The sequence below is a fragment of the Bubalus bubalis genome, chromosome 5 (assembly GCF_019923935.1).
Source record: "Bubalus bubalis isolate 160015118507 breed Murrah chromosome 5, NDDB_SH_1, whole genome shotgun sequence".
NCBI classification, from domain to species: domain Eukaryota; kingdom Metazoa; phylum Chordata; class Mammalia; order Artiodactyla; family Bovidae; genus Bubalus; species Bubalus bubalis.
The window spans coordinates 12,497,933-12,521,785 of record NC_059161.1 but is presented as its reverse complement, the minus strand read 5'-3'; the positions used below and the strand labels follow the sequence as shown (position 1 = coordinate 12,521,785).

At 38.4% G+C, this 23,853-nt stretch overlaps 1 protein-coding gene across 4 annotated transcripts in view; it reads right to left on the bottom strand.

Annotated features, from left to right (window-relative positions):
• The window catches only part of KCNK2 (potassium two pore domain channel subfamily K member 2), a 229,851-nt gene that overhangs the window by 95,101 nt on the left and 110,897 nt on the right, over positions 1-23,853 (bottom strand). For all 4 annotated transcript variants that reach the window (XM_045165653.1, XM_045165654.1, XM_045165651.1 and 1 more), the window contains exon 3: positions 3,849-3,966. In XM_045165653.1, the coding sequence (XP_045021588.1) occupies positions 3,849-3,966 (118 nt within the window). The remainder of the gene's footprint in view (positions 1-3,848; positions 3,967-23,853) is intronic.

Here is a 23,853-nt window from a genome sequence, read left to right as displayed (position 1 = left end):
CTCCACCAATCTAAACCAAAACATTTTCTTCAAAGCATAGCTCAAACCCAACTTCTCTAATTAAGCCTTTTCCTCCTGTTCTAGCCCACATGTTCTTTCCTTTTTCTCTTCTTATAGCACTGAAACAATCATTCCATGTAATATTTGATTCCACAAGACCTATTTCTGTTATTATTCCATTATTTCCTAACCGTAAATTTTATCTCCCAAATTAGATTGCAAACCAAAACCGTGTTCTTATTTCCTTTTACACTCCCAGCAGCAGCAAAAGTAGCATAGATTTCAGGAGGAGCTACTATGCTGACTTGATTTACACATTCCTAAAGATGATCCCTTCAACTACAAACAACCATTTTGGATGGCCTGTAATTCCTAAACGGGCTTCCCAGGTTGTTCAGTGGTAAAGAATCTGCCTGCAATGCAGGGGGTGCAGGTTCGATCCCTGGGTGAGGAAGATTCCCCTAGAGGAGGAAATGGCAACCCACTCCAGTATTTCTGCCTGGGAAATCCCATGGACAAAGGAGTCTGGTGGGCTACAGTCCACAGTGTTGAAAAAGAATTGGACACGACTGAGCAACTCAACAACAGTTCCTAAACAGATCATACTCTCTGTTACCCCTAATCTTTCCCACATGAACCCCCGATGCCTACAAAGCTCTCACGTTATTAATGCCTTTAATTACCTGAAGTGAAGTGTTAGTTATTCAGTTGTATCCAACTCGTTGTGACCCCATGGACTGTAGCCTGCCAGGCTCCTCTGTCCCTGGAATTCTCCAGGCAAGAATACTGGTGGGTTGCCAGTATTCTTTCTTTTTCCAGGGAATCTTCCCAGTACATTTGCATTAAATGCCCTTAAGCCATAGCACCTGGCAGGCTATATGGTAAATGACAATTTGCCTACTGATCTCCCTGACTGATCTGTGTGCCACTTGGGCCCAAATAATTTACCTCTTATCTTTACAGTGGGAGACAAATCATGTTTTATTATTTACTGAATAAATAAATGAGCAAAAATGTTAGTAACCTGTTTAAGGAATTAAGAATTTTGTGTAATAAGTTATCAGTTGAATGTTATGTAATTTCCAACAAGCTGTATGTCATCTCATTTAGAATCTCCATCTGTTTTTTAATTCCAAAAATAATTATTAAGCACCCACTATGTGTCAGGCATTGGGGGATACAGAAAAGACTCAAATACACAAAAATCCCAGAACGTGCATCTTACTAGATGACCTAAGCAATGGAGAACAGTGTTTGCTCTGAATTAGTTGGAATCCAGAGAGTATTTCTGGGCCCAAGGTTTCTCTATACGGGGATGCTGGCGCTGAGATGATGCCGGCGTGGGCCAAAATGATGGCAGTTTGAATGGGGAACAGTAGTTAAATTCTAGATCTCCTTCAAAGGCATAGGCAGCAGGACTGGCTGATGAACTGGGAGTAAGGAATGAGAGAAAAAGAACTGTCGACAACGTATGTTAGCCTGTGCCACTGTGAAATGGAATTTGTGAAGGGTTTGGAAGGGTATGGTTTTGGAAAGAGCATGTAGATATATGAAGAGACTCTCTTAAGTTCGACCTTAAATTTTAACATTCTATTTTGTATAACTCAAGTTCTCTTGGGCATATTTGTAATGAATGGTAAGGGTCACTTTGACTTCTTAGATAAATCGTCTACACTGAGCAGAAAAATCTGGGACAGTATCCGCCGGTGCAGCTCCATGACACACTGCCTGTATCGGGCACCCCCCAAGAAGCCACTGAAACTGAGTCTCCCAGACCATCTCAAGTTCATTGTTTAAACAACCAATGCAATGCAGCTTAGTGCTAGAGGTTACAATGTCCTCAATTTCTAAAAACCACTTCAAAGGTCAGACAATTATTATTAGCAATATTAATAATTATACTGAATTTTATTAAATAATGACTTGGATGTCAAATGGAGACTTATGAAAAAGGCCAAACGTTTATCTTGCCCTAGACCATAAAACTAGTCTAAGGTCAGAGCAGACTGCCTTGACCTTAGAGTAGAAGACCATGGAGTAAATGTCACTGATCTAGAATGACTTAATCAGCCTCAGATTAAAGCCTGAGGTAGAACAGTAAGAGATGTGGGCTGTCAGGGAGCTACCTAAACAACCTAAATAATCAGCTACTGTGCTTAATGGCTATAATTTGGGGTAAGGCTGGTAATAATGGTTTATTTTTTTTTCATGTGTTGAAGTATATGTCTGCAAAACTTACTGAATTTGGGATTCAAAAAATGAGACTGTTTATAAACACAGGATGCAACAGTAAGTCTGTATAATGACTAAGTCTCTTGGAGAATAATTTAGTGGTGGTCACGATGAGCTACAACGTGGACTTTTTGAGTTTTCACTGGGCAGAAACAAACCTTTCTCACTCTGTCTGTGAGCTTTTTTTTCCTTCCAGACTCTAAGTAGTTTACCCAATAAACAGTTATTTCCATAGTAGAAATGGCCAAGCCGTCTAAGCTCCATAGTTAACCTATTATTATGGTTAGAAATCAAGGTTGCCATTCTTCCAGATTTTCACAGCCACACAACTTTTGACCTAGCCGATGGAAATATAAGAGTAAACATAGTTCTTTGGCCTCTTAACGAAGGCAAACATCGACATGCTAAGGTATTTATTTCACTGGCAAGTGATTCAGCACAAAAAGGCATTACAGTGGATCCGCGTAATGACAGGACACTACAAATGCCTCTCAAAGGAAAATTTAAGCAAGAGTTCATCCATAAATTGTCCATGTTCTCTTATTCAGGACTTTGACAGAAGTACTCATTTGAAAACTGTAGGCACTTCATAATCTACCAATGGCAAACAATAAAATTAAAGCCTTTAGAAAATTAATTCGCGTGCCCAAATCAGAGGTCAGGCTCATGAGAGGAAATCTCATCACAAGCATATATGCAAGAGAATTCCTTTTGCACACATATTTTCTGCATAACTGTGATGGGCCCATTTTCTTCCCTTCGTTGAAAATTATGCTTTAAATCTACCTTCTTCTGTGAAATAAGATAGCTGTAACCCCTCCCAATTCTCACAGCATGGCAAGCTTAGCTTTCACTATGGGGTCTGTGTTTATATCCTCGGAATATTTCTTGGGCACTGAAGAATAACAGAAAAGAAGTTGCCTACATCTACCCATTCTGCTGCCTAGGGGGTGCTGAGTGGATGCAGTCAGTCCCAAAAAAGAGACCATGTTCCACTTTCAAACACTATGACATTCAACGTGATGAAAAGATAAAAGGTCAAGGGCTTAAAGTTTCATTCTTTTTGTAATCCTCATATTTCACTGTTAATTTTTTACAGATTTGTGTTACTGGAAAAACATAATGCATAAAAAGGTCTGAAGCAATCATAATAGACAACCACATAAGAATAGAACAATCTGCTAAAATCTAGAGTTAAATTTTATAAGTTGAAGAAAGTGATATCCAATAAGAACTTCATGAAAAGAATGTCAAAACTGTACTCAAATCATTTCTTTCTGTACTAAAGAATCAAAGATGCAGGAAAATTTTAAACTACTTGTCCCCTCTACCAAAATCATCATTTCAAGCCATTTCTTGATGTTCTTGTCCATTAGTCGAAGGACTCAACTGAACTGCTCCCGAGTTTTGGGTGGATTTCAAACAACTCGGTATTCCGAATCAGTAATTCATTTTCATCATTCCTTTGTTCAAACTCTCTTTTCAAAATCAATTTACTAGACTCTAGTTTTCCACCTTGAGAAGACCATTTTGACCAACTGTAAAAAAATTCAAACAAATGAATTTTAACTCACAAGCTGTACCAAAATTAAACAACAAAATAAGTTGTCTCCTACCTATGGTTGTAATAACAGTGCCAGCAAAGAAGAAGGAACTTCCCAAATCCCAGTGACTGATTTGATTGGAGGTGTTTCCTAAAGGTATAATCCCTGCATTTATTGCTGCCACTATTTGCTGCAAGTTTAAAAAGAAATTTATCAGTACACATGAATCACATGGAGACATCAAACAGCATATATTCCCCCCAGACAACCAATTAGTCAAAAAGCATCAACTCTAAGGTCTACCCTTCCATTTAAAGTATACACTATAGATTAAAACTTTACACTGAAGAATTGAATACATTAAATTATAAGAAAAGTATATTTGATATCGAGAGAATGGATCTGCATAAAATTTATCATATAGTGTTATGATATGTATTCATAATGTCATCCAGTACCATTGTTAGAAATTTATTTGAATTAACTAAATATAGCAATAATTTTAATAAGCACCACCGAGTTAAAAATATCAGATTGCCAACTACAATTTAAGTAGTATATAATAGCTTCATCAAAAAAAAAACAAGTTTTTCCAAAATGCTAGTCATTTTGAATGGTAAATATAAGTATCCAATCCTGGATTGTGTACAACAGTATAGAGTATAAAATCAGTTGTTGTTGTTCAATCGCTAAGTCGTGTCCGACACTGCAACCTCAGGGACTACAGTGTGCCAGGCTTCCCTGTCCTTCACCATCTCCCGGAGTTTGCTCAAACTCATGATAAAATCAGTAAGGTCCAACAATACAGGCTAAGACGACAAGGAACAGGCAATTGCCCTTCACCATCAAGCTTAAGTCAATCCGTTGATATCGAGATTCTTAGAATCTCTACAGATTTTTATAAATTCTATGACAGTGCACATCACCGATGACTTGTAAATGACAGTCAACAATATTCATACAAGAACACTAGAATCTAGATGCTGCCTTGAGTAGTAATACTGGGAGACAGACAGAAAGATGATATTATAATCCCTTCTCAATCATCAGATGTTAGGGAGGGAAGACGGAGCTCCAGAAACACAAACACAGAAGAGCATAAGGAGAAAATGTATAGTGAAAGAGATACATACAGATTGTGGCAAAAGACGTTTCTGTTGGAAATATAGTTTTTAAATATTTGTTACGCAATTTCCAGACTTTAAAATTGGAAAGAACTTCATTTGATAGGCAAGGAAATTAAAGACCTAGAGAGGTAAAGTGACTTGTTCAAAGTCATACAGTTTATTGGCAAATGGACAAAAACTACCCTGGGAAAATGGACGTACTCCCCAAAGAACTTACTGTCAGATGTAGAAGAGCAGGTAATTTTGAGCTGAAATGCAATATAAAATTTCGTTTGTCTGACTTGTCTTAATCCATAGGTTGAAACTTCAAGAGTTAATTGAATTGTAAGCTTTTATTTACTTTAACACAGTATGTATTCATTGTTTAAAAAGTTAAGGAAAATACAGAAAGGAATAAAGAAGATAATACAAATTACTCACAATTCCAGAATTGAGAGACAACTACAGTTAATGTATTAAGGTGTCTACTCCAGGCATTCTGTTATACATTCTACATAGCCAGACTTATGCACTATATGAAATGTATTCTCTATTTTTATTTAATATTATTCTACATGTGGTTTTCCTTGCAATTACCACATTTACTTAATCACTGCCATATATGTAGACATACACGCTGTTCTAAAATTTGTTTAATTATAAAAACTGCTGTTACGAACATATTTATGTATAAATATTTTTTTCATTTCTGAATATTTTTGTGGAAGAGATTACTAGAAATAAATTTGCCACATTGAAGATTATGAATATTTTAAAGCACTTGATATATAGTAGCAAGTAGCTATCCAAGAAGGCAGTTACAATTTATAATTGCCCCCACAGCAATTTACAAATGCAATTTACCTCTAATATTAATAATCTATCTTGACCGAACTGATAGGAATTGTTTACATTTATGTGTCCTTTATTGTGAGCGAAGTTGAGTGCTAATGTTTCCTTTAACATACACTAAATGCACACAAATATACATATGTACACATATATGCATAGCACACAAAGAAACTAGTTTTGAGATCACTGATTTTGTTTATCCGACTCTCTACTATGAATATAATATCAGATAAGCAGGTCTCCTTAAAAATACTGAAAAATATTTTTTGCAGCTACTAACCTATTATTCTCACATAAACTTTAGAAGTATTTAAATTTTATAGAAATTTTCATGTTTACAGGTTTAAAATATTTTTGCTGTTTAGATATATGTGTAATCTATAAATTAAGTAAGGAAAATGAATACGACTATGATAATGAAGGCAATGGCACCCCACTCCAGGACTCTTGCCTGGAAAATCCCATGGACAGAGGAGTCTGGTGGGCTGCAGTCCATGGGGTCGCTAGGAGTCGGACACGACTGAGCAACTTCACTTTCACTTTCTTGCACTGGAGAAGGAAATGGCAACCCATTCCAGTGTTCTTGCCTGGAGAATCCCAGGGACAGGGGAGCCTGGTGGGCTGCCATCTCTGGGGTCGCACAGAGTCAGACATGACTGAAGCAACTTAGCAGCATGATAGTGAAACTTCTTATCAAATAACATGGTGTGAATCTTCAATTACTGAATCTTCTTTTATATTCTAAAATAGAGCATTTTTTATTATACTTCACATAGACCTGTAAGGCTATTTTTAGATATTTTACTTTTTTTATATTTTAAATTACAATTGGTTATTGCTATTGTACACACAAATATAGGCTTCCCAGGTGGTTCAGTGGTAAAGAAACTGCCTCCCAACTCAGGAGACTTGGGTTCAATCCCTTTGTCGGGAAGATCCCTGGAGAAGGACATGGCCACCCACTCCAGTATTCTTGCCTGGGGAATCCCAGGGACAGAGGGGCCTGGCAGGCTACTGTCATAGAGTCACAAAGAGTGGGACAACCTGAGTGACTGAGCACGCACACAAACACAAATATATATTTCCCTTCTCTGAGCCAGCAACTCTCAGATTTTTTATCTCAAAAACAATTACAGTCTCAAAAAATATTGCAGACATCCAGGAACATAGGAATGTGAGTTACAACTATTGATACTTGCATTTTTGGTTGAATTTCTAACTTTCAAATGTTTTGATTAATTCACATAAAAATAACAATAAGTGTTAACACATTTTTATGAAAAAGAATTATGTTTTCCAAAACAAAGATTTAGTGAGAAGACAGGCATTGTTTTAGGATTTTATAAATCTCTGAAATGCCAGGCTTAATATAAAACAGTTACACTCTAATATATGCTTCTGCATCCAATCTGGAAAACAATATGGCAATTCCTCAAAAAATTAAAAACAGAACTACCATATAATCCAGCAGTTCTACTTCTTGGTATTTATTCATAAAACAAGAAAAACACTAATTCAAAAAGATACATGGACTTCTATGTTCAATTCAACATTATTTACAATAGTCAAGATTTGGAAGCAACCTAAGGGCCCATCAATAGACAAATGGATACATGTACAATGGAATATTACTCAGCCATAAAAAAGAGTGAAATCTTGCCATGTATGGACCTAGAGGGTATTATGCTAAGTGAAATTAGTCAGAAAGAAAGAAAAATACCATATGATTTCACTTATATATGAAATCTAAAAAATAAACAAAGCAAAACATAAACAAAAACATAGATACAAAGGACAAACTAGTGGTTGTTAGAGGGGGAAGGGCAGGGAGCTGAGGGAAGTAAATGAAGAGCACTAAGAGTACAAGCTTCCTTATAAAATAGATAAGTCACCAGGATGTAATATATAGCAAAAGGAATACAGTCAGTAATACTCTAATAATTTTGTATAGAACAGGAGGTTACTAGATTTATCAGGATGATTATTCTGTAATATATTTACATGTTGAATCATTATGATTTACAACTGAAACAAATATAATATTGTATGTTAACTGTACTTTAATTAAAAAGTGTATCTTCAACATATTCATTTATTCAAAAATATTTACCAATTGTTTATGGTGCTAGGCAATGGGGAGACAACAGGGAAGTAAAAACATGGTTGATATAATTGAGAAAAGATAAGACATGTCTGTAGATTCCACTTAATTAAGTAAAATTAATCATTTTATTCCCTAGAAGCCAGCTAAGTCCTCCAACAACTGACAATATAACATCCATAGCCAGCATCATCATTTTAGTTTATTCTTTTGCTTGTCGATGACAAGGTTCGCAGCATCACCCAGACAGTTGGATAAGTTCCACAAATTATTTAAATCCCAAAGAAGCACATGTAGACTTAGAGACAGTAATGTCTGGCAATGTGTGGGTTGTAAATAGTTATCACAGAGCTGTGATTATTGCAACAGAAGCTTTAGATGGAACCAGGAACATGTCAAATCACTGTGAGAATGAGTCTACCATGAGGTCCTTCCTCTGAAATATTCTGATAAATTTATTTTATCTATTTGTACAAGGTCCCTTGGTCAACATCCAAAGGATATCAGATACCCTTGGCAAGGGCACTGACACAGACCTGAGAGTCTCTGTAATTTCAGTGTCAGTTCGGGCCATCAGAGCACTTAACAAATGCCTTCCTGAGACGTGTTCCTGTATGTGCCATAGTCTGTGATTAAAGCAACAATCACCTCATGTACAATAAAAACTCACTTTTCCACTAAAGACAACTTTTATGAACAACCATATTGACAATTTACGAATAAGCTGTATTTTTTAGGTTAGGGTAAAGGAAATGTAGGATCCTCTGCATTTAATCATAACATATTATTACCTGAAGTATTGATTAAGAGAGGACTTCCAAACATAAAACCTACAATAGAAATAGTATAAAATAATCTTCAATGGATTCACACTCAATTTTGCTTTTCAGCTCATCTACAATCATAGAATGTGCATTAAGGAAAGGCAGTTGTATTACATATATATATATATACCCACAAAGTTACAAAAAAATTGTACAAATCTAACAAAGTAAATATATATGTATAGCGAAAAAAAAAGGAAATGAAAGACAGTTGCATACATGATTCTATTCAAGAATAAGAAATTAAACTTAAGAAACAGAGCTCTGAGAGGCTTATACTCCTAGAGTTGATAAAGGTAATTGCTCTTAAAAGTAATTATTAAAAAAATCTTGGTTTCCATGACAATGGTGGGTTTAGAATCAAAGTTCACTGAGTTCTAATGGGAATTTGTGCATTTTTGAATTGTACTGTTTATGTCTCAATGTCATCTGGCATTTTGGAACTGTATCGAGCTTTAACACCAAACCATGCTAAGACACACTTATTTGTAAGAGACTAGCATAGGTTTCGGAGAAGGCAATGGCACCCCACTCCAGTACTCTTGCCTAGAAAATTCCATGGACGGAGGAGCCTGGTGGGCTGCAGTCCATGGGCTCGCTAGGAGTCGGACACGACTGAGCGACTTCACTTTCACTTTTCACTTTCATGCATTGGAGGAGGAAATGGCAACCCACTCCAGAATTCTTGCCTGGAGAATCCCAGGGACGGGGGAGCCTGGTGGGCTACCGTCTATGGGGTCGCACAGAGTCGGACACGACTGAAGCGACTTAGCAGCAGCAGCAGCAGTATAGGTTTGGAACTCAAGGCAATCAATGACAATCATGAAAATGTTCCTGGGAGTCCAGTGCCCAGGAATAATTTTCTCATGTGTATTAAAGTACTTGACTAGCTTTAAGGAATAGCTATTAGAAAGTAAGCAACCCCAGGGAAGGCCTGATGAACACATTGTTTTCAGAGTAGGTTATATTGTGAATCTTAAAATACAATTTCTGATTTCACATTTTTTTTTCTCCTTTGCTCAGATGCTCAGATGTTCATGTTTACCAGAACAATACAGATTGTTCTGAAAGCCTACTACAGATTCCTTCCCTGTTAATATTATAATCAAGATGTCACTAAAATATGCTATTACACCTATAATCCTAAAAGTAGGGTCACAGTAGTGATCTGAAAATTTGAAGTGATGCAAGAATTTCAAACTGCAGGTACAAGGCACTGGCTCTAACTGGGCTATAGCAATGATGTACGGGGCTTCCCCAGTGCCTCAGCAGTAAAGAATCTGTTTGCAAGGCAGGAGATGCAGATTCAATGCCTGGGTTGGGCAGATCCCCTAGAGGAGGGCATGGCAACCCACTCCAGTATTCTTGCCTGGAAAATTCCACAAACAGAGGAGCCTGACAGGCTGCAGCCTATAGAGTTACAAAGAGTCAGACCTGACTGAAGCAACGGAGCACACAGGCACAATGATGTCCAGGCAACTGGTTCAGTGACAGCTTCTTTTAACTGATATTTAAGACTGATCTCACATTTTCTCCTCTGAAAAAGGACATTATTTCTTCTACTCAACTGATATAATAGCTAAATCCAACTAGAGTTATACTGACATCTGTATAAGTACAAAGTTCCTCAAAGAGGAACAAATACTCTCTTGCCAAATTTCTGTAAGACACAATTTTATACCTTTTTGGTCACTATATCCTTGTGGGGGAACTAATTTCACCCTGAGGAGGCTCTTCTTTAGGAAAGAAGTCAAATCACACATCTGACCATTTCACACAGGTCTGACCACTTCAACCATGTAAACAAGACTATTTTGAAAGACTTGAAGACGCATAATGAGGAAAGCAAAATAATTATGTTCTCGTTGCCAAATGACTTTGTGGGAAGATATTATGTAGGTATCATTGCTATTTATTGTTACACTACAAAAAACAATCATCCATCAATAATATGCAACGATGCTTGAGAACTTTTGCCAAAGGCTACAGGATCCTTTTTAATTTCATGGCTGCAGTCACCATCTGCAGTGATTTTGGAACCCCAAAAAAATAAAGTCTGACACTGTTTCCCCAACCTAGATAGTATATTCAAAAGCAGAGACATTACTTTGCCAACAAAGATTCATCTAGTCAAGGCATGTATGGATGTGAGAGTTGGACTGTGAAGAAGGCTGAGTGCTGAAGAATTGATGCTTTTGAACTGTGGTGTTGGAGAAGACTCTTGAGAGTCCCTTGGACTGCAAGAAGATCCAACCAGTCCATTCCAAAGGAGATCAGCCCTGGGATTTCTTTGGAAGGAATGATGCTAAAGCTGAAACTCCAGTACTTTGGCCATGTCATGCGAAGAGTTGACTCATTGGAAAAGACTCTAATGCTGGGAGGGATTGGGGGCAGGAGGAAAAGGGGACAACAGAGGATGAGATGGCTGGATGGAGTCACCGACTCAATGGACGTGAGTTTGAGTGAACTCCAGGAGTTGGTGATGGACAGGGAGGCCTGGTGTGCTGCGATTTATGGGGTTGCAAAGAGTCGGACACGACTAACCAACTGAACTGAACTGAACTGAACTGAACTGACAGGATCCTTATGCTCATCCTTAACCTTCTGGCTATGTACCAATATACCATGATTACCTAATATCAGATGATGTAAGCTGCTTTGGAACCAGAAAGTGAAAGTGAAAGTCACTCAGTCGTGTCCGACTCTTGGTCACCCCATGGACTATACAGTCCAAGGAATTCTCCAGCAAGAATACTGGAGTGGGTAGCCTTTCCCTTCTCCAGGGGATCTTCCCAACCCAGGGATCAAAGCCAGGTCTCCCGCATTGCAGGCAGATTCTTTACCAGCTGAGCCACAAGGGAAGCCCAAGAATACTGGAGTGGGTAGCCTATCCCTACTTCAGAGGATCTTCCATAACCAGGAATTAAACTGGAATCTCCTGCATTGCATGTGGATTCTTTACCAACTGAGCTATCAGGGAAGCCCCAGAAAGAACCAGAGAGTATCTCAAAATGGCCTTTACTCTTACAGACTCAGCATTTCAGATGCAACACTGGAAGATCTTAGGTAACCTGAATCGGCATTTTTTAATCAATAAATAATAACATTTGTTTATCCATTTCCTAGGTGCTTTTTGGAAAATCTTTATTAGCCATACATATCTGTCTTAAATGTTATTTATAGACAACTGTTGCATAAGAAGCTTCTATTCTAATGTCAGTGATAGGTTTTAATCTTAATCACTGGGGCTGCTTTCTGGGCCATTCTACAAACTAAATCAGGTTCAGCCAAGAAGTAACATTCTAGAGTTTCATTGCAAGTTTACATACAAAGGCAACCCATGATATCCTTTGTACCACTGGAAAAATCCCCAGAAACCAAACTCATCTTCTTCGACTTGGGTCCTTTCTTGGTCTTCTGGAAAGTTAAAACAGTGCCACAGGCTTCCTTGCATGAGATATTTCTGTCAGAATGTCAATTGAGATAGTTGACAGTCCAACAAGGAATCAAACAACTTTCTGAAAACCATACGGTATTAACACACAGCTCCACAAAAACATTCCAGCAGTAGCTCTCAGCTAATGACAATACTGACTGAACTACGCCAAATGGCCAATATCCAAGCACTTTTTGATCTATCAAATGACAATTTCATAATAGCATACAACAGAATGGTATATATGTTTTCATTACAAGTTTATAACATGATAAATTTCATTGAGCCTAACACTTGTGTTGAGTATTTAGTTGCTAAGTCATGTCCGACTCTTTGCCACTCTTTGGACTGTAGCTCCCCAGGCTCCTCTGTCCATGGGATTTCCCAGGCAAGAATACTGGAGTGGGTTGTCATTTCCTTCTCCAGAGGATCATCCTGACCCAGGGATCAAACTCACATCTCCTGAGTCTCCTGCACTGCACGTGGATTCTTTACCCACTGAGCCATCATACTGCAGAATTAAAGCTAACTCTAATAAGCAGGAAACTATTAACAGCAAATTAATCTAGTATGGTCTTGCATACAGTCCTACTGTGAAGGATATGTATGTGCTAGCTTAAGAAGAATTCTATATGGTTGAGAATGCTCTTCTGAGAAAATATGGACTAACCATTGCATCCTTACTGGAAATTCACATTATGTCCAACTTTTGCACACATCTCAGAAATCAGGTGATATTATCTACTATTTAAGATGATAACATTTGCTATCAGTAAATGTGTATATTCATCTTTTGACATCAAATATTTCATACTACTGTACCTTCTAACCTCTGGTTTAATAAATGAAACTGAAACACATTATGTAACTTATTTCCTAACAAAAATCAGTCAAGATAAAAAAAATTCTATAGTTACATAAAGATGATTTTTTTCTTTTTTTTTTCCTGTCTAGGATAATTAGAGGCACCTACATAAATTCAAAAAAGAAAGATAAATCCCAAAATTATATATCACAATTAAATGAACTGTTTTAAGTATTGGCAAAGGTCAGATTTCTAAATCTAACATCAATATTTTTATTTTTAAAAGATATATTTCTGATTTTATATGCAGAAAAAAGATGGAGTAGAACATTTGCATATTTCATACAGAACACAGGTGATTACATCATTCTATATTTAGAGTCTGGTAAAGGAGGAAGTTTTCAAGGTCTCCCCAGAGTATATCTTTTAAGTCAGAAAGGTAATATGCAGTAATGTTTTTAATCTCTTGTCTTTGTTGGACACAATTTGAGTCAAAACACATTTCCTATTATCTTAAAAAGGCTTTCAAAGCCCTTAGAATGTGTTTCCACACAATGCATGACCTAAGTTTAACCACACATTAATTAGAAACTTCTTGTAAAGAAGAGTCCTTTCTGTAAAAAATGCAAAAAGCTTACTTCTTAATGCTTAGAAAGGATAGTATTACCTACAGAAAGCAATTTCCACATACCAGATTTTAGAAAGCACCTCTAAAAGTAAACATCTTGCTTACCTTCCCAAGACTTTTTCTTTCTATTTAAGGATTATGCCATTGCATGTCAAAGCTATTTTTATACAGACTAATGAAGTGTACAGCTTTTTTCTTGTTCTTTTGTAAGTGTAAATTTATTTCCTATTAGTAGAAACAAAAGCTTAAAGTCCAAAGTAGGAAACAGCAGAAAGCTGGAGGTGGATGTTATCAACAGGGCCAGAAGCAAGAGGCACATCACAGGGTATGAGGCTCGCCTTCCCTGTTTTATCCACTCTGGAAGCTGTTTTTAAATCATACAAGTTATAGATATATATACATATGTGTATATACAATATTGAACATTTGGAAAAATAAGAATTAAAATGTTCACTCACTGTCCCTGAAAACGCTTTTTTTTTACAACATGCATATATTCAATTTTTGGTTTTAATAGTTTTCATAATTAATGTGCTTTCAAGTTTTCATCTAATATAAGCATGTTCCAAGGCATTTTGAAGTCATCAAAATCTCACTGAGTAGCTACATACTACTCTTCTATCATTAAATGAATTTGTATAATGGAATCCAAGTTCAGGTGATCATTTGAAAGATGATTATAGAGATGATTTATACATCAGACAAGGATCAAACTGGAAACACTGAAATTCTGTTATTCTTTTAATCCTGCATGAAATGACACTGTGATGTAGAAACAATAAAACATGGCCAAGATCTGAGTCCTTGTAACTCTGAAAGAGCCAAAAAAAATACATGTACAAGCAAGCGGACTGAAACCTGCATTTCCCCAGCTGTGCATTTTTCCATGAACTTTCCTACATTCCATATTATGGTCCATTAATATTCTATCAGAATGTTAATCTCTGTCTATCTGTCCCTTTCCACCTCATCTCAGCATAAATCAGGGGGCGGTGGGGGAGGTTAATGGAAGAAAAGGAAAATTTGGAGAGAGGAGACAGAGCAAGAAGTCAGAAAGAAACAAAAGAACAAGTAGAAAAGAAAAAGATAAAGGCTGTTTAGTTAACAAAAAGACAGGTCTAGAAGAATAAGATAGGAACTTAACACAAGTCATTGTCACACTCTGTCTAGGAAGTTCTTTTGAAAGAGGTTATCCTTAAAATAGGATTTGGGTAGGTGGAAGAGTGAGATCAAGGAGACACAGCACTAGGCAATATTTTACACCAGTTTGCCCAAGGCACACCACCAACCAGCATTTATTCATGCTCTGTTTTTAAAGCCTGAAGTTCTAAACTGATGAGGAAAAAAATAGTCCAAGATGGAACAAAGGCAGTTTTACTCCATCAGTTACACACATCCATAGATAAATCCATCCATAAATCTCCAAATTTGGAGATTCTGTTGGCCTTTTCCACAGAATGTCACAGGCTTCCACTTATTTGATTTTCCATCACACTTAAGCATACATTTCCATAATAGATAACAGTTTAAACAAAAAAGTGCTTAACACCTACACAAAATTGATGCCAGGGGAAATAGTTAGGGAAGCTATTCAGGTTTTCACAGAAAGGCAACCTCTTTTTCATAATATATTTTAAAAACAAGTGAATTTTTCCTGCCCTTCCTGAATATGTAAGTAAAACATCGTGACAAGGATTGAAAATCTTAAGGTGTGTGTACACCTGCAGAGTCAACAAAGTAAGTAGTTAACCCAGATTGTGTTAAAGTAAACCAAAATTCCCACACCACAAAACAGTCATCTGTAAAGGCAAAATATCACAATACTAAAACATTCCAATAATATTCTGATAATCAGTCCCTCTGTTTCAGGTACCACACAGTGTATGGATTTCTCACTTCAACTGAACTGACTCATTGCCATTAATAAGCCTACAAGAAATGTCTATGCTTTCAAAATCCAGGTAAAACTTCTTAACACATCGCAGAGTAGATTTACCAATGACTTGCTAACATTATGCAGAGAATAGGAAGTTTTGCAAAACTGCTTAATATGTTAATATGTCTGGGCTCTTAATGTCACAAAATCAAGTCAGAAAAACATAATATATGAATAACTTCCCAAAATGTAGTGATTCATACTTACTCTGTCTTAGCTTCTTAGCTTTTCTCAAAATTTTCCCCATCTTTCTCAATTACACACTCATACACTCACCAGTTACAACAAATGTGAATTGGTGGAAATCCATTTTGTCGAAAATAGGAGCCTGATAGGATTTCTTACACTTTTTCAAGCCAAGTGGAATGATGGAGCTACCCTTTGACAGCAGTCCAGTAGTTACTGCACAAAAACGCAGTTAAACTCTTCCCTCGGGCACCTCTCAGCCTGACTTAGGAGTGTCATGCCACCCATCTGCACTGAAAACGAGCCTGGCGTCCTCTCCTCATGTTTTTGACGTTAGTCACTCACATATGCAGTATTGTTCGTCTTCATTCACACAAGGACACCCATCGCAAGACCATTTCAGAGCACAGCAACCTAGGAAAGGGTCGCTGTTGTTTAGTTGCTAAGTTCTGTCTGACTCTTGTGTGACCCCATTGACTGCAGCCCACCAGGCTCCTCTGTCCATGGGATTTTCCAGGCAAGAATACTGGAATGAGTTGCCATTTCCTTCTCCAGGGAAATCTTCCCAGCCCAGGGACCTACAAAAGGGAAGATGCCCTAAAAGCCATGTGATAAGCATGAGACTAGAGGGCCCCCTCTGCTCAGAAGCCCAGGATATGAAGACACCATTACCAGGACAGCCTGTGCTGGAGCCTGGGTCTAGTGCCTGGAGAGGTACCAAGATGGGCTAAACATACTTTGTGATCTTCACTTCTCCTGCCCCCCAAACTCCTTCAACACAAGAATGTGTTTATGCTAGTGGGATGAGCAGGATAGACTATGTTTAAACTGGGCAGAAAGAGAGAGGACTGAAAAGTCACAGTAAAGCAACACTTACTCACTTTTTTCATTTTTAGTCCCCTGCTGTGTGCAACTCTTGTGTGTGTTCCAGACAGCTATCTCTCCTTAAGGAACTATTGGGAAGCAGCAGTGCAAGACCTGAGATGCTTCATCATCTCATAAAAATAACCCTGTGACCACTATCAGTAATGGTATCATTTGACAGGAATTAGATGCCTCAAACGTATTTTCCACAAAAGCTGAGGTATAGAGAGACTAAATGGATCATGATTTTCAAAGTAAGTAAACAAATAATAAAATAACCAGATAAATCAGTCACTGGTCTCAGTGTTACAGTTTATATATATTATAGCTTTGGGTCAGAGAAGGCAATGGCACCCCACTCCAGTACTCTTGCCTGGAAAATCCCATGGGTGGAGGAGCCTGAAAGGCTGCAGTCCATGGGGTCGCTAAGAGTCGGACACAAATGAGCGACTTCACTTTCACTTTTCACTTTCATGCATTGGAGAAGGAAATGGCAACCCACTCCAGTGTTCTTGCCTGGAGAATCCCAGGGATAGCGTAGCCTGGTGGGCTGCTGTCTATGGGGTCGCACAGAGTCGGACACAACTGAAGCGACTTAGCAGCAGCAGCAGCATAGCTTTGGGTACCTAGCTTTAGCGATAACTATTTTTTATAGTATTATTTATTTGTGATAATACTTTGAAAGTTCCAAGTAGGAATTACATTTATAAATGAATTTTTTTTAAGTAATAGTCCCATTCATAAGTTTGAAGCTGGGTGAACATCTTGTTTATTTTGTCTACCTGTGCATAATACACCCCAAATGCTCATCAGGCCTTGTCTTGTATCTTTGTGTCACCCATGGCCTGTATGTCTAGCGTAATATTGATTGCTCAAGGATTATTTGTGGCAAAGGTTGTGCTTACTGATTTCTAAGTACACATAAAATCACTAACAAGAGCTGATAAGAGTTCTAATTGCATATTACAGGTCATGGTAAAGAGACTAAGACTTTGCAGTAGCATTGGACACAGCTAATCTCTCCCACCTGGCAACATGTCTGGCTCACAGAACACCACAGTCTAGCCTTCCTCAAATCTCCCTGACTTCTGTCTCATCCCCCTCACCTTTGAGCCCATGATTCTGTTCTCTATCCACTCACACACTCTTAAGTGATTTCATTTAAACTCAAGGCTTTCAATACTGTCAATATGATGATAACTCCCAGAGGTATTCTTCATCCCGCACCATTCCCTGCATGGATGTCTGAAAGGCAACTTAAACCGACCACATGCCAAGTCGAACTTCTAAGCTCCTTCCTGAACCTGCTCCATATGAATTTTTCCCATCTCAACAGTTAGCAACTCTATTTTTCCAGTTTTTTAGGTCCAAAACCTATGACTCATTCTTGACTCCTTTCTCTCACACCTCACATCAAAATCTGCTAATTTTACCCTCAAAAGATCCCAATGTGAAATTTCATCACATTCACTGCTTCCCTGCTCATCCAGGCCACCACTATCTCCCCCTGGGCTCTTGCAGTGGATTTCCAACTTCATCCACTAAATTCTACTCCTCACAGGGCAACCACAGTGATCCCTTTAAGCTATAAGTCAGATCATGTCCCTGCTTTGTCCCAAGTCTGTTCATGGTCCTGCAAGTCACTCTGAGCAAAATCTAGGATCCCATATACCAATTTACAAGGCTCTATGAATCACAAGCTGTAATCTAGGGGAAAATATCAACATCTCAGATATGCAGGTGATACCACTTTAATGGCAGAAAGCAAAGAAGAACTAAAGAGCCTCTTGATGAAAGAGGAGAGTGAAAAAGCTGACTTGAAACTCAGCATTAAAAAAATTAAGATCATGACATCTGATCCCATCACTTCATGGCAAATAAAAGAGGAAAAATTGGAAGCCGTGACAGATTTTCATTTCTTAGGCTCTAAAATCACAGCAGAGGATGACTACAGCCATGAAGTTCAAAGACACTTACTCCTTGGAAGGAAAGCTATGATCAAGGAAACCTACATAACATATTAAAAAGTGGAGACATCTCTGAAGTTTGACAGAAAACAATAAAAAATTCTGTAAAGCAATTATCCTTCAATAAAAAAATTTTAAAAAATCTTGAGAAAAATTAATTAGTCTTACATTAAAATATCTTTCAGTTCAGTTCAGTCGCTTAGTCGTGTCTGACTCTTTGTGACTCCATGAACTGCAGCACGCCAGGCCTCCCTGTCCATCACCATCTCCTGGAGTGCACCCAGACTCACGTCCATCGAGTCAGTGATGCCATCCAGCCATCTCATCCTCTGTCATCCCCTTCTCCTCCTGCCCCCAATCCCTCCCAGCATCAGAGCTTTTTCCAATGAGTCAACTCTTCACATGAGGTGGCCAAAGTACTGGAGTTTCAGCTTTAGCATCATTCCTTCCAAAGAAATCCCAGGGCTGATCTCCTTTGGAATGGACTGGTTGGATCTCCTTGCAGTCCAAGGGACTCTCAAGAGTCTTCTCCAACACCACAGTTCAAAAGCATCAATTCTTTGGCACTCAGCTTTCTTCACAGTCCAACTCTCACATCCATACATGACCACTGGAAAAACCATAGCCTTGACTAGACAGACCTTTGTTGGCAAAGTAACGTCTCTGCTTTTGAATATGCTATCTAGGTTGGTCATAGCTTTCCTTCCTAGGAGTAAGCATCTTTTAATTTCATGGCTGCAATCACCATCTGCAGTGATTCTGGAGTCCCAAAAAATAAAGTCTGACACTGTTTCCACTGTTTGCTCATCTATTTCCCATGAAGTGATGGGCCCAGGTGCCATGATCTTCGTTTTCTGAATGTTGAGCTTTAAGCCAACTTTTTCACTCTCCTCTTTCACCTTCATCAAGAGGCTTTTAGTTCCTCTTCACTTTCTGCCATAAGGGTGGTGTCATCCTCATAACTGAGGTTATTGATGTTTCTCCCCACAATCTTGATTCCAGCTTGTGCTTCTTCCAGCCCAGCATTTCTTATGATGTTCTCTGCATAGAAGCAGGGTGACAATATACAGCCTTGACATACTCCTTTTCCTATTTGGAACCAGTCTGTTGTTCCATGTCCAGTTCTAACTCTTGCTTCCTGACCTGCATATAGGTTTCTCAAGAGGCTGGTCAGGTGGTCTGGTATTCCCATCTCTTTCAGAATTACTAAATTAAAAAAAATGTGAAGACATCACTTTGCCAACAAAGGTACATATAGTGAAAGTATAGTTGTTCCAGTTCAGTTCAGTTCAGTCACTCAGTTGTGTCCTGACTCTTTGCGACCCCATGAATCGCAGCACGCCAGACCTCCCTGTCCATCACCAAATCCCAGAGTTCATCCAGACTCACGTCCATGGAGTCAGTGATGCCATCCATCCATCTCATCCTCTGTTGTCCCCTTCTCCTCCTGCCCCCAATCCCTCCCAGCATCACAATCTTTTCCAGTGAGTCAAGTCTTCACATGAGGTGGCCAAAGAACTGGAGTTTCAGCTTTAGCATCATTCCTTCCAGAGAACACCCAGGGCTGATCTCCTTTGGAATGGACTGGTTGGATCTCCTTGCAGTCCAAGGGACTCTCAAGACTCTTCTCCAACACCACAGTTCAAAAGCATCAATTCTTTGGCACTCAGCTTTCTTTATAGTCCAACTCTCACATCCATACATGACCACAGGCAAAACCATAGCCTTGACTAGACAGACCTTTGTTGGCAAAGTAATGTCTCTGCTTTTGAATATGCTGTCTAGGTTGGTCATAACTTTCCTTCCTAGGAGTAAGCGTCTTTTAATTTCATGGCTGCAGTAGTTTTTCCAGTAGTCATGCATGAATATAAGAGTTGGTCCATAAAAAATGCTGAATACTGAAGATAGATGCTTTCAAGTTGTGGTGCTAGAAGACTCTTGAGAGTCCCCTGGACTACAATGAGATTAAACCAGTCAATCCTGAAGGAAATCAATCCTGAATACTCATTGGAAGGACTGCGGCTGAAATTGAAGCTCCAATACTTTGGCCACCTGATGTGAAGAGCCAACTCATTGGAAAAGACCCTGATGCTGGAAAGACTGAAGGCAAAAGGAGAAGAAGACGGCAGAGGATGAGATGGTTACATAGCATCATTGACCCAATGGACAAATTTGGGGAGATAGTGGAGGACAACGGAGCCTGCAAGCTACATTCCATGGGGTATCAAAGTGCCAGACATGACTTAGCAACTTGAACAACAACAACAAATAGGATCTGAGCTCCTGTTACTCCTCTAATCTTTTTAAATATTTATTTCCCTTTCATTTATCCCCTCTAATCAAGTGGCCCTTGGTTAGAGGAGATAAATGAAGTGGCCCTTCTTGGATAGGCCAAGAATCTGCCTATCTCTGGGCCTTTGCTTTTGTTCTCTCTACCTGGAATGCCTTCCCCTGGTTACTCACATGTCTATGTATAGCTATTTATTATCTTCGAGATCCATGCTAAAATATCTGAGTTTCCTGATCTGCTGATTAATTAGCCAAGGCAGTGAGGGAAAGGCTACCCACTTCAGTATTCTGGCCTGGAGAATTCCATGGACTGTATAGTCCAAGGGGGCACAAAGAGTCAGACACGACTGAGAGACTTTCACTTCCCAGTGACTCTATCACACAAACTGTGTTACTGTCTCAAACACTTAGAATTGTGGGGGTTTTATTTATAATTACCTTATATATTTATTAGTTTACTTATTTATTCCTTCTATTAAGATAACTATAAAAATCTTACTGAGTTATTCATGGCTTTAACGTTCACGTCCTTAAGTTGGGTGACATCAGCAAGATGGTAAAATAGAAATCCCAAGATTCTCCAAACCCACCCTGCCTCCCCAGAAAGAGATATTAATTCAACAATGCACAGACCAGTTCCCTTAGCAAGAAATCCAGAAATCAGTTAAGAAGTTCCTAAACTTCAAATGAGCATGAAATCACCTGCATCAAAGCTGGTAGAAAAAATCCTGGCACAGCTCCCCCCAGCCTTGCAGTTCAGTGTGGTGCAACTGGGAGAAAACTCAGCTTCTGGCTTCTCCTTACAGAGGAAAAAAATTGGAACACACATCTAATGTCCTGGGTTTTGGGGTACCACCCACAGGACAGGTTTCGGTCTTGCCTATCTGAGAGCACTTAGAGGACTCCATACACTCTAGATGCCTAGCAGACACTGAGAACCAAAGTGCTAAGTAGACTGAAGCTTGCTTCTGCCCCAAAGGACCCATGGTACAGCAGTCAGTCAGTTACATCTTAACAATCTCTCTGTCAGGGCACTGACAAGAGTGGAGCATGTGTCTAATACTCTGGCCTTTTGGGAGGCTACTCAAAGGACTGGTTTCTATCTCTTCTGACTCAAAGCACTAATAGGATGCAGCATATTCTAGAAACATTAGGATTACTGACAATAAAAGACCTGGGAAGCCTGCAGTAGCTCTAGAAAACCTGAAGTTACTGTACATATACTCCAGAGGTAGCAAGAGATTACAAAAGGCAAGCCCATCTAACCGGGAGTTTATATGCACAAGTCTGGGCCTTCCTGGTGGTTCACATGGTAAAGAATCTGTCTGCAACGCAGGAGACCCGTGTTCAATCCCTGGGTCAGGAATATCCCCTGGAGAAGGGAATGCTACCCACTCTAGTATTCTTTCCTGGAGAATTCCATGGACAGAGGAGACTGGCGGGCTACAGTCCACTGGACCATAAAGAGTCAGACATAGCTGAGCAACTAACACACGTACATATCCACATAAAAGGTTTGAGAGACCCACCAAATCTCATTCTGGGCAGACTGATGAAAGTCTTTCCCTGTACATGATCAGTCTGTACAAACTGAGAGAGGTGGCTGTTTTTTCAAATGTGTAGATCACAACACCCAGTTACACTATGCACAAAGAAACAGGGAAGCATGGCTCAATCAAAAAAATAGCACAAACCTACAGAAACAAATACTGAAGAAACAAAGATATATGAATTACCTTAAGGAATACAAAATAGCTATCATAAAGATGATCAGTGAGCTCCAGAAAACAATGCATGAACTAAATGAGAATAGAAAAAAATAAGTATAAAAAAGAAACAAACGGGAATTTTGGATCTGAAGAATACAATAACTGAATGGAAAATTTTCTAGAAGCATTCAACAGCAGACCCAACCAAGCAAGGGAGAAAAAAAAAAGGTTCAGGGGATTTAAAGACAAGATATTTACAGTTATCCAGTCAGAGGAACAAAAAGAAAAAGAATGAAAAACAGTGAGACTAGAGAGAGAATTCCTTGGTGGTCCAGTGGTTATTACTCAGTGCTTTCACTTCCAGGTCCTGGGTTCAATCCCTGGTCAGGAAACTAAGATCCCATAAGCTGAGCAGCATGGTCAAAAAAAGAAGAGAGCAAAGAGAACCTAAGGGATTTAGAGATCACCATCAAGTAGATCAATATACATCCAAACACCCAGAAGTAAAAGAAAAAAAAGAAGCAGTGTTTATTTGGGTAAATAATGATCCAAAACATCCCAATTCTGAAGAAGAAAATTAAAAATTCAAGAAGCCCAAAAGATTCCAAACAAGATGAATCCAAAGAAGTCCCCACAAGACACATATAATCAAATTGTTGAAAGTCAAAGAGAGAATTTTGAAAACAGCAAGAGAAAAGTAGCTCATTATATACAAAGGAGCCCACTTAAGAAATCTGCTTAGAGCTCTTAAGGCTCTAAGCAGATTTCTTGGCAGAAAACCTGCAGGACAGAAATATTTATTCAAAGTGCTGAAAGAAAAAAAAAATGCCACCCAGGTATACTACATCTGATAAAACTGTCCTTCAAAAATGAAAAATAAATAAAAACCTCGCCAGATACACAAAAGTTGATGGAGTTAATTATCACCCAGCCTGCTTTAAAAGAAATATCAAGGGAATCCTTCAAGTTGAAGTGAAAGGATGCTAGCGATCAACAAGACAGCACATAAAAGCATAGACTTCATTATTAAAGGTAAACAGATAAACAAAAATAGAATATTGTTGAACTGTTAAGGTGGTGTATAAATTATTTTAATTCTGATATAGAAGTCAAAATACAAGAGTATAAAAAATAACTATAACTACAAAAATGTTAATGCACAAAAAGACAACCCATTCTTATTCATAATAGCATCAAAATGGATACTTGTTTATAAATAAACTTAACCAAGCAGATGAATGACTTGTATAATGAAAATTACAAAATTTGCTGAAAGAAATTAAAGAAAACAGAAATAAATGGAAATACACCCCTGTGTTCATATATTGGAAGACTTAATATCATTGAAATGTCCATACTATGCAAAATTACCTG